This window comes from Hippoglossus stenolepis, chromosome 6 (assembly GCF_022539355.2).
Source record: "Hippoglossus stenolepis isolate QCI-W04-F060 chromosome 6, HSTE1.2, whole genome shotgun sequence".
NCBI classification, from domain to species: domain Eukaryota; kingdom Metazoa; phylum Chordata; class Actinopteri; order Pleuronectiformes; family Pleuronectidae; genus Hippoglossus; species Hippoglossus stenolepis.
In genome coordinates this window covers 17,561,711-17,572,093 of record NC_061488.1, presented here as the reverse complement: position 1 = coordinate 17,572,093, position 10,383 = coordinate 17,561,711, and the positions used below count along the sequence as shown (strand labels likewise).

At 41.7% G+C, this 10,383-nt stretch overlaps 1 protein-coding gene across 2 annotated transcripts; it reads right to left on the bottom strand.

Annotated features, from left to right (window-relative positions):
• Positions 1-2,974: 2,974 nt before the first annotated feature.
• Positions 2,975-10,383, bottom strand: LOC118110838 (vesicle-associated membrane protein-associated protein B/C). 2 transcript variants are annotated; one of them, XM_035158955.2, is made up of 6 exons: positions 10,119-10,383; positions 8,709-8,861; positions 7,316-7,419; positions 6,931-7,011; positions 5,890-6,021; positions 2,975-4,978 (listed from the first exon to the last, which is right to left on the bottom strand). In XM_035158955.2, exons 1-6 carry the CDS (start codon positions 10,174-10,176, stop codon positions 4,814-4,816), a joined length of 693 nt encoding a protein of 230 aa, XP_035014846.1. In that variant the 5' UTR covers positions 10,177-10,383; the 3' UTR covers positions 2,975-4,813. The 2 variants fall into 2 exon arrangements, with proteins under 2 accessions (XP_035014846.1, XP_035014843.1); XM_035158952.2 differs by having other exon boundaries at positions 5,890-6,072; positions 10,119-10,382.

Here is a 10,383-nt window from a genome sequence, read left to right as displayed (position 1 = left end):
ACAGCATGTGGGTGGTGCTTGTTGCGCCGACTGTCTCCACCTGCTGGGGAAGTTTTTAAGTAATAATAATAATTAAAGAGAAAACTGGGGAACATCTTCCTCCTCTCTGTCCCATCGCTTTCCTTCTTCTCCTGCTTCTTCTCCTTGTTCTCATCGGTCTTCAAGGTGAGTTCCTGAAAAGACAGAGACGACATAAGTTTCAGCATTTTCTTCTTCAAAGTCAAAACATGAAACAAACCTACAATCCATATAATTCAAATCTAAAATGATCGGATGTAACGTACCTGAAGCTCAGTGTTCTGCTGGGTCAGATATTTTACTTTTCCCTGCTCAGCAGACCACTTCTCCTCTGTCTCCATGAGCTGGTCCTGCAGAGCTTCAAATTTCACCTTCCAGTCGCTTTCCACTATCATGTTCTCCAGGGGCTGGAGCTGAAGATCGGAGCTCAGGGAGAATTTTTCTTCCACATTCACTTTCATCGTCATCTTCAGATCTTTGATCTCCTTCTCCAACTCTTCTTCTCTGGCTCTTGATGTTGGGGCAAAGCGGTGGGCTCGGCATATATATATATAAATTCAACACACACATCATATCAAAAGTTATTATAACATATTTCATACAAACTAATCTCAATGCGATTTAAACTCAAACCTGTAAAAATGGCGGCAGAGGGAGTCGGACACGTCATGGACACAGACGGAGACGTCATTTCTTGACACCATACTGTGCCAGCTCCTCATACACACCCACCACCTCAAATACTCAGAGGACACTGCAGTTCTGGCTCTGATCACAGACTTACATTATCACACTTCTGTGTTGATTGGTTAATGGAAACTGAAACTGACGTCATCATCATCATCATCATTATTATTATTATTATATTAACTGTCACTGCTCATTAATAACATCTATACATATGATAACAACTAGTCTGTCAGCGCTGAAACAGAATGGTTACACAAGTAGTCTCTGTCTCTCAGAGACTGTATATAAGACCATCAGTGACTGTATATAGAGATGATCAGTGACTGTATATAGAGATGATCAGTGACTGTATATACAGACCATCAGTGACTGTATATAAAGATGATCAGTGACTGTATATAAAGAGGATCAGTGACTGTATATAAAGAGGATCCTTGTGAGTCTATCTTTAATAACAGTATATTCTCTATATATAGTTTCTACAAATGCAGTTTGTCTCTGTGCCGTCATGTCACATGTCTGAAATATATAGTTGGTGAAACATTACACCATGATATAATTAACATGTTATACAATTGGGTTCAAACAATGTGTTAAAGCTGCTGTCATCTTTTTTCAACCACTTAGATGCAGGACTCAATAAATGAACGATATATCATGTCCTCGTAAAGTTGATCATTGTCTCCTAAAAGACATTCTGTTCAGGTGGAGCAAGGTTTTGGTCTTGATAGCCCGGAACCTTTTGCCGGATGGGAGTCTCTGGAATAGGTGGTGACTGGGATGGGAAGGATCAGCAATGATCTTGCCTGCTCTCTTCCTGGTCCTGGAGTGGAACAGGTCTAGGAGAGCCGGCAGGTCGCAGCTGATGACCTTCTCGGCTGACCGAATGATCCGCTGCAGTCCTGCCTTTGTCCTTGGCAGTGGAGGCAGCAAACCAGACGGTGATTGATGAGGTGAGGATGGACTCAATGATGGGTGTGTAGAACTCGACCATCACTTTCTGCGGCATGTTGAATTTCTTCAACTGCCGCAGGAAGAACATCCTCTGCTGGGCCTTCTTGATGGTGGAGGTGATGTTCTCCGCCCACCTTAGGTCCTGTGCAATTATTGTCCCCAGGAATCTGAAAGACTCCACTGTGTTAACTGGGGAGTCGCACATGGTGAGGGGGACGGGTTTGGAAGTCTGCTACCATCTCTACAGTTTTCAGGGCGTTCAGCTCCAGGTAGTTCTGGCTGCACCAGGAAGCCAGGCTGTCAACTTCCTCTCTGTAGGCGGCCTCGTCCCCATTGGAGATTAATCCAATGAGGGTTGTGTCGTCTGCAAATTTCAGGAGTTTGACAGAGGGGTGGCTGGAGGTGCAGTAGTTTGTGTAGAGGGAGAAGAGTAGAGGGGAGAGCACACAGCCTTGTGGGGCTCCAGTGCTGATGGTCCGGGGCTCAGAGACAAGCTTGCCCAGCCTCACGCGCTGCTTCCTGTCTGTCAGGAAGTCAGTGATCCACCTGCAGGTGGGCTCAGGCACGCTCAGCATGGATCAAATTCCAAGTTGATCCATAATAAAGATAGCCATTAGATGCAGTGAATGTTGGATATATTTCTCTGTTTACTTAATGAATATCCATAGCTTTTGTTTAGATCCAAAGACTATAGACAGCTTTATAAACCATAATGAAACTCTGGTCATGAATTAGTTTATTCTCTAAACTCATCAGACATTAGTTTGACCAGAGGTACAACTGTGGTGTGGAATCTAAAAAGAAAACCTGCGACACAAATTATTATCAAAATCACCAACTAGTACTGCATCTCCTCAAACATGCCTGGAAGGGATCATTGGGTCTTAATGTGGTACCTCGGCAGTTTTGAACCAGACTGGAAGTTGGGTGACTTGCAACAGAGATTTGAGAGAAGTAAGGCAGCAGAGGAGAGAGATGTTGACCTTTGCTTCCTAGTGTGGATCAAGACCTCATAAACACTGGATCATGTTGTTCCCACAGTGCAACCAATGTCCTCTCATGTTAAGACCAACCAGGAGACCCTGTCTGTTTATAAAACATGTTCTCAAAGCACTTCAGCTTGATGAAATGATCATGAAAAGCTGTGAGGAGTAAATTAATCTTCATCTGTAAGGTGGCCATTTAATGTTATCAGCTTTGTGCACTTCAGATGCATTTATTGGCTTTTTCTATCAAACTTTTTTTTCACAAACACACACAGTCCAACTCACATGAGGAAAAAAAACAGTAAAGTTTTCACAGAATCAGACAGTTGGGGATTTATGTATTTTAATTCATTATGATGCTACATGATCCATGGTGGTTGTTTACTCATTTTCTTCCTTTACTACAGTATGTTAATAACGTTGCCAGTTATCTTTTGAAGTCTTCTTTATTTTTATGTACATACAAAAGAGTATCCAATTACTGTGTGATTACATTGACTGTATCTCTGCATGTGTAGTCTGAAGCATAGATGCCTTTTTTTATTTTCTTTAATGTAGTGTGTATTCACAGGTCAGTCCTCCTCCCAGCCGCCCACGTTTCTGCTCCCCGAGCTCCCTCACGCAACGAAAAATACACATATAAAGTTTTTTTTCAAAACAACCAATTTTGCTGAGGTGGCCACGTGATAACCGAGATAATACAGCTGTGTTGTCTCTGTTATCTCACAACCTCTGTCCTTGTCTCCAACAGAAATAAAATGACTGAAATGAAAGAAAACACACAAGCCGATAACCCAGACTCAAGATGGTCCCTTTTTTTTTTTTTAAAGACAGCTATTTTTTTGTTTTGCTAATATGATTTCAACACTCAAAATAATAATAATCATAATAAACCCAGGTCATTTCATGCAAACTGCAGAGAGGACACTTTAATATAGTGCATTTGAATATTATAAACAACAGAAGCTTCGTGGCTACATAATAATGTAAGGGAGAAAAAATGCAAACAAACCAATGTGATACACTAGAGGACACACAATACTCCATGGGTGAAATCAAACAATGTGACTAACTGCTGAAGATGTAGAGTTGGTTTTACTTGATATGTTCACTGGTTTCAGAGGGAAATTAGGTCTTTTTTTCCACTCTCTGGCAACCTGAGGCAGTAAAATTATCTGGGAACTGTAACTTTAACTTGGAAAAATCTGACGCCTTAAACTTCATTACAGCTCTGTTTTTGAATAAGATTACCGCAGCAGAAATTCTTGATCATTATTTAGATTTTACGGACCCACCATTTTAAAAAGGGCCTGAGAATAGATTGTTGAATTCTTATTCCTGGTCTGGTTAGGAACTAAAATCAAAAGTTTTATCAACCCTATTTTTCTGTTGTGTACAGGAAATCTGTTCAGATGACAGGTATTTTTTCACCACCCTTCTTCCTTTGTTCTAAAACAGCATGTGATTTTACCGTTTCAGGCTTCCTCATACAAACATCCCCACGCAGTCACATGAGCCCTCCTGCAGGAGGCAAAACCATAAGACACACGCACACACACACACACACACACACATGCATGGCCTCTACCGGCTCACATTTTAACCGCCTACTGTTTAGAAGAAGATACACAGTCTGAGTCGAGGAAATAAAGTCTTTCACTGATTACTTGTTTTCACTTTTTGCAGATCATCAGTATTAAGTGGAAGAGAGATTATCAGAGGAGTGTTAGAGCTTTCTTAGAGACGATGTGAGTGAGGAAGTCGGAGACTAATGTATCTATAAAGAATAAATCAAAGACTTCAGACATTCAGCCAGCGTGAAGCTACTTCCACACACCTGTGCAAGTTGTGGAGGATCATTTAGGAAAGAGGGGTGGACGGAAAGAACAGATCAGAGATCATTTCACAAAACAAAGGAAAAGGCAAGACCTGTGACAAAAACGTTTGCAATCATGGTTTAACTTGGGATCACCTTCCTTCGTTTTCTTTTCATACATTAAATTATTTTCCATCCAGACAAACCATCATGATATTGCCTTAAATGTAAAAAAAAGAAAAGAAAGAGAAATCAACATAAACCCAGAAGACATCCCTGTTGCCGTCATTGACGCGTGTTCGTCCAAGCACGCCGCCCGTCCGTCCCTGTGCTCTGTCCATCTGTGTCTCTACAGGGCCAGCTTGCCAATGATGACTCCAATGACAAAGAGCAGCACGCAGATTGCCAGGACACGGGTGCTTAGGCCTTCGTCCCTCACAGCCGAGGTTGCCATGCCGGAGGAGTGAGAAGCGGCCACTGACGTCACCTTTCTCTTCCGCAGCCCGTCATCCTCCTGCAATGAAGAGAGGAGTCAGATATATACGTTCAAAATCAAAGTTATTCACCTTGTAATTTTACTCCAGATGATCTGGAACTTGCTTTTCAAACCACAAACATTTTAATGTAAAAAAGTAAAAAATTCAAATGACGAGTTGGAAGTGTTACTAAAGTTTAAGGAGTCGCAACTTTTTGTATTCATCACTGTCAATCAAGTCCAGACTGATGAGACCCAATCAGGCTGCATCACTGTTTCTAAAAGTTTCCATTTCTGCCTGTTGGTACCAAAACGCAATACTGAAGTTTTCAATATATTTGTGTGGACGAAGCCGAGGACAGATTGCCCCAGTTAGACTGGATGCAGCATATGTTTATATACCCTAATCACCCGGTGTGACGTATGTGTACTTCTCCCCTTAGAGCCGGATGAGACATGTGCGTCTCATTTACAATGTCCTGTGACTGAAATACTTGCAAGAATGATAATATACTATTGGAAATGTAGTTTGTTTGTTGGCATTCTTAGCCAAAAAAGTTTTTACAGTAGCATTTCAGACAATGGCTGACGATTTAAGCGAAGGCAGAGATATTGAAGCAGATGACAGAAGCTTCATTGACAAAAACAGAGATGAAAATAACAATTAAGAAGATTCAGACCCAGACAATGTGACCGACCGACCTGCTGACCAATGCTCAGACGGTAAGAGACATGTTTTTAAGTTTAGGTAAACTACAATGAAAGGCACATGTTTAAGGTATCAAATGTTTCTTATTTAATGTCTTCAATATCTGCTTCTAGGGCTGGAAAATGTAGCTCTTCAGAAATCTTCTGGTTTTTTTGTGGGTCGTTTTCAATGCTTTAATCAACTAATGTTTTGCTTTAACAGTTAAGGTCTTAATGAGTTCATTTAATCTTGTGCGTCTCACCCTGATCTGTTTGTTTTCTTCCCGTAGCCTTTGCACCTCCATCTGCAGCCGCTTGCACTCCTCCATGATCTTCTTCACCTCTCCATCATCCAGCGAGGCGCTGGCTGACTTGGGCAGCACGGAGTGCTCAGTCTTAACAGAGGAGGTAGAGGAAGAGATAGTTTGGTTGCTTTCACTCTCATGCTGTGGAAAGAGTCAGGGTGTGGGTGGACAACGGGGTGAGAGCAGAGGGAGAGGAGGGAAGGGGATGAAGAGACATGCAGAGACATGGCAAGGAGTGAGATGAAAGTACAGATACAAAAATCATAAATGAATAAATAAAACATGTAATGGGTGATACACAGTGATTTACTGCTGATGGGTAGGAGATTGAGAAAATAACTGAGGACACATGCTATTGCGAGTGTCTTGATTTTCTTCAGTAAGATCTTATCCAATGGACCTAAATTGCTTCAGTTATTAATTTAAAATATCAAATACAAAATGCAACATTTCTAAGTTTGTAGATCAGATGGGGATGTGAGAAAATCTTTTGCGCATCTAAACCTCACACTTGTTTTTGCTCTATGTAGTTGTAGTGAGCAGGTACGATAGAAGAAGTGTGTAACTGACTGGTAGTTGCAGCTTAAATAGTCAGAATCAGGCTCAGCAAGTTCATGAGTAATGCCGAACTGTAGATCAGTTAAAAACACATCCATGTCATTAAATACTAGCATTAACGCCAATATTTATTGAGACAACTGTGTATTTGTGATGGTGGCAGCTCTTCTGGTTCAGGAAGCCAGGGATTATGGGTATTAGCCCTGGTTCAGTAGGCACAGTCAGGGCTGTGGTCGAGACATTGATAGACTCTACATGAAAACCACTTAATCGCGTGGACAGAGCACAACAGAATGAACCACTGTGTAGTTGTGTATGGCTTCAGAGGGCGCTGTTGCTCAGTATATCCTATGTTGTGTTGCTTCAATGCCCGAGTGCTCTTTAATAGGAAAAATTGCCAGAGTGCCCTGTGGTAGAAATTAAGACTTAATTAAGACTTACAGTTTTGTCATTTTCTAGAGGCATCTCAAAAGCACATCTCAACTTTGAATCCATCAGCTCTTCAGGCTTCGCCTCCTTCCACTGTGAATGACAAAAATCAAGAGTGAACAACAGACAGAAAGAAAATTCTGTGAAGATTCATACGGAGATTCTTTAGCCTCAGGTCTTTCTATCTTTCAAGAATAGCTTCTACACAAAGAGACAGACGGATATAAACTGTATACAATATTCCGGAGTTCGGCTGGAGGTACTGTGTGATTGTGATGTCTCCAGTGTGATCATCAAGTAAAAATTCAGGGTCAGTAGATCAGTACATACTCAAAGATATATCCTTTGCTTTGTACAAAATATTTTGCCAAATCAGATTTAATGCTGTAATACTCACAACTCCTTCCATGTCGGTCATGTCGTATGGAGCCAGCAGGGACTGCACCATGAATTTGTGTTTACTCTTTTCATTGGGGTCGTAGTCAAAAGGCTGTAGCATAACTGTGGTCAAACACAATGGAAAAATGGAGAGCCAGAACATTAGAGAAAGACCAACTTCCTGTATTGCCCAATAACAACTATTATGCAACCCGTGAATGAAAAGACATTGGTCAGGTTTATGATCCGAGTTGCAGCATGACATTCTTACTCCTCGAGAACTGACTGTATTTCCTGAAATTAGCATTTTTATGCTTGAATGATCAATGTAGTCTGTGGAGATTTGAATGATTCTGGTTTTGATCAATGTAAGAGGTTCAGTTTTCACTGAAATTAAAAAAGAAGAATTTTACTTTAATCCAAACACAGATATAAGAGAGCTGGGAATAAATAACAACTCTAAACTCTTTTGTATCTTATTGTTCAATTCAAACTCACTGACTTGTGAAGGTTTCCACCAGAAATAACTAATAAACGTCAATGTTACCAGGAGACTGCAGGGCAGCACGGACAAAATAATTATGACAATTATAAAAGACATTTTAGTTTTATACAAAGGTTATTAACAACAAAATGATTCTACAAGCTGAATATTATGGTATATTTTCAATAACATTTCACACTTAACTACAGCGTTATATTTCCATCATCTTTTATTCATCAAATATTTTAAACAAAGTGTTGTGAAGGTATTTCTACATGTTTTTGTGTAGATTATTATTACACAGCACTTGCATAGATGTTACTGATGTGCTTTATGACAATAGCTCAAACCTCAAGTGGCTAAATTACTTATCAGTAGAATGACTAAAGAAGTATCATGTAGTCAATACCGGCTTTGTGGACATGTACAGTTTGTGTTTTTTTTAACATGCTGACTTAGCTGCTTGGTGATGGAATTGTTCTTGGTTAAGGTGAAAATGATTTTTATGGGCGTTTAGTCAAACTTCTATCCATTCTAAAGAGGTATATATGTCAATCATATATATATGTACCTGGTCTGTGTCTGTAACATAAACCCACTGGGTCGCTGGGGACAAGGCAAAAGATAATTAACAGCTGCAGCCCTACACATGGGACTAAGTATTTAGATGATAGCTTGACTGTCGCTGTGGCATAAAATGATCAATATCTCTCTCCTTCTGCCATTAGATCCAGAAGAGTTGTGACTTTTTCCCCTTGAATAATGAATACTTATTCTAAATCTATTCGTACTGTCTAAAACCAGTGTTAAAGATCACCTCATGACCGTGTCAGTATCACACAGCTGTCCAAATGAAATGTGAACACCACATTGTGGGTTTGAACTTTATCACCTGTGTTGCCAGAGGATGCAAAAAATTGTTACGAACCAGAAACATTGACGGAGTTCCCAGCGTCAATGATGCCGCTGTTTGGGCGCACGCAGTATCTGCGAGGTGCAGTTGTCTTGACTTTGAAACACACATTTCTATCTGTGGGGTTGGTGAGCTTCAGAGTGGCAGTGACCACATCTGTGAATGGGCCTGAGGGGGAGACAGAGAAAAAGAGCACAGTGACAATGGAGAAGATGAGTGAACGCGCAGACTTGTCTTGTAGTTGCATTTGTGAGTATGACTTGTGTTACCTCAATCAATCAATCAAAATCTAAATGGAGGGAGCACTCAAAGGTTTCACCGAGGCTTGTCTGCTCAACTGCAGACACATCGTGTGTCTGCAAGGATGTATATGTGAGTGGTGTTTGTGAGGGAATCCAGTCTGCCATAAACATTGCACATTAAACATTAAAACAGTGGAAAGAGCAGCAAAGTGCGCACAGATTTATTATTTTATTTATGCCCCGCCCTTAGCCATAAAGCAGATGCTGTGGAAACCAGAGGTGCATTTGGAGACATATGAGCATGACTCTGGACGTGAATGTTCAACTTGATTCAATGACTAAACCTTGGTTGTGGAAATTTGTGTCGGGCAAACAACCTCAATGAGCTTCTGCACTCATCACCTACAGTGTGTGGGTGTACAGGATAGATCCTCCCCTAATAATCAATCAGTGAACAGCCTACCACTGACTGATCCTTAGGCCATCACTTGACCCATTTCTCCAGCTCTATCACACCCAAAGGCAGTTCTACACAGAAAACAGCATTTATCCCTGGAATTACAACAGCTCAGCCTGCATTCTCACAGTCATTCTGCCCGGATATAGAAAATCTGTAAAGGAATTCAGGTTGCACAGTTTGAGTGGAGTTTAAAGCTCCTACTGGCAGCTTGCTAGCTTATGAAATTGTGAAATATAGTGATAAGGCTAAGCAATGACACCCCGGTCCTAGCACATGCAAGAATACTCCCTGTTTGACAGCCGGGTAATGGTGACAGCACCGATCACACGGTGCATGTCAGGAATCAGACCACATTTCTGTGTCGTTTCACCTGCTGTCAGTGGATAAAAGACAGAGGCAGGGACCATAGGAGTCCGAACTAGAGAAATGGGACGGTGGGCCTGCCCTGACGCTGCAATGACAGCTAGCAGTTTCACTTGCTAGTAGCTAGGTTAGCTGAATGCTAGCTGGTTAGCATCGTCGCGCACAGTGTCGGTTCACCTGTTTCAACGCATAGTGCGGCTAGCTAGGTGTGTCTAATTTGACGAAATAGCAACAACAAATAAAGACACCGGTACAAAGTTGAGTGGTTAACGCATAAATACACACACTAGCTGTCATTGAGGGCTTCTAGGTTAGCTAGCTAGCCCCCGGCCAGGACCCGGCCCTCTGCTCCAGCGTTACCTCTGAATTTCAGTTCGTGTTGTGGCTCTAGCACCAAGATTTGTTCTGGTCTGGCCATGTCCCAGGGCTTCTTCCTGTCGTGACGGGGAGGACGACAACGTTGTACTGCAGGTGGCCCGGAGAGGTGAAGCAGCTGGCTTCCGAGGTAACGACCCAGCCGTTCACAGTTTTTTTTCCTTCGGGAGGGAGGAGGATTACAGACGCACCAAGGCTCGGGCTGACTGCAGTAAGGGCAAGCTCGAATCGTGGCAGCGGTAGCTCGTAG

Bases quoted from the DNA above. Each gene is read 5' to 3' on its own strand.
- LOC118110838 (XM_035158952.2), bottom strand. From the start codon at position 10,176: ATGGCCAGACCAGAACAAATCTTGGTGCTAGAGCCACAACACGAACTG. The intron at 8,862-10,118 runs GTAACGCTGGAG...TCTCCCCCTCAG, and splicing joins ACACGAACTGAAATTCAGAG to GCCCATTCACAGATGTGGTC. The intron at 6,073-6,930 runs GTAAGTCTTAAT...CTCTTTCCACAG, and splicing joins CTCTAGAAAATGACAAAACT to CATGAGAGTGAAAGCAACCA.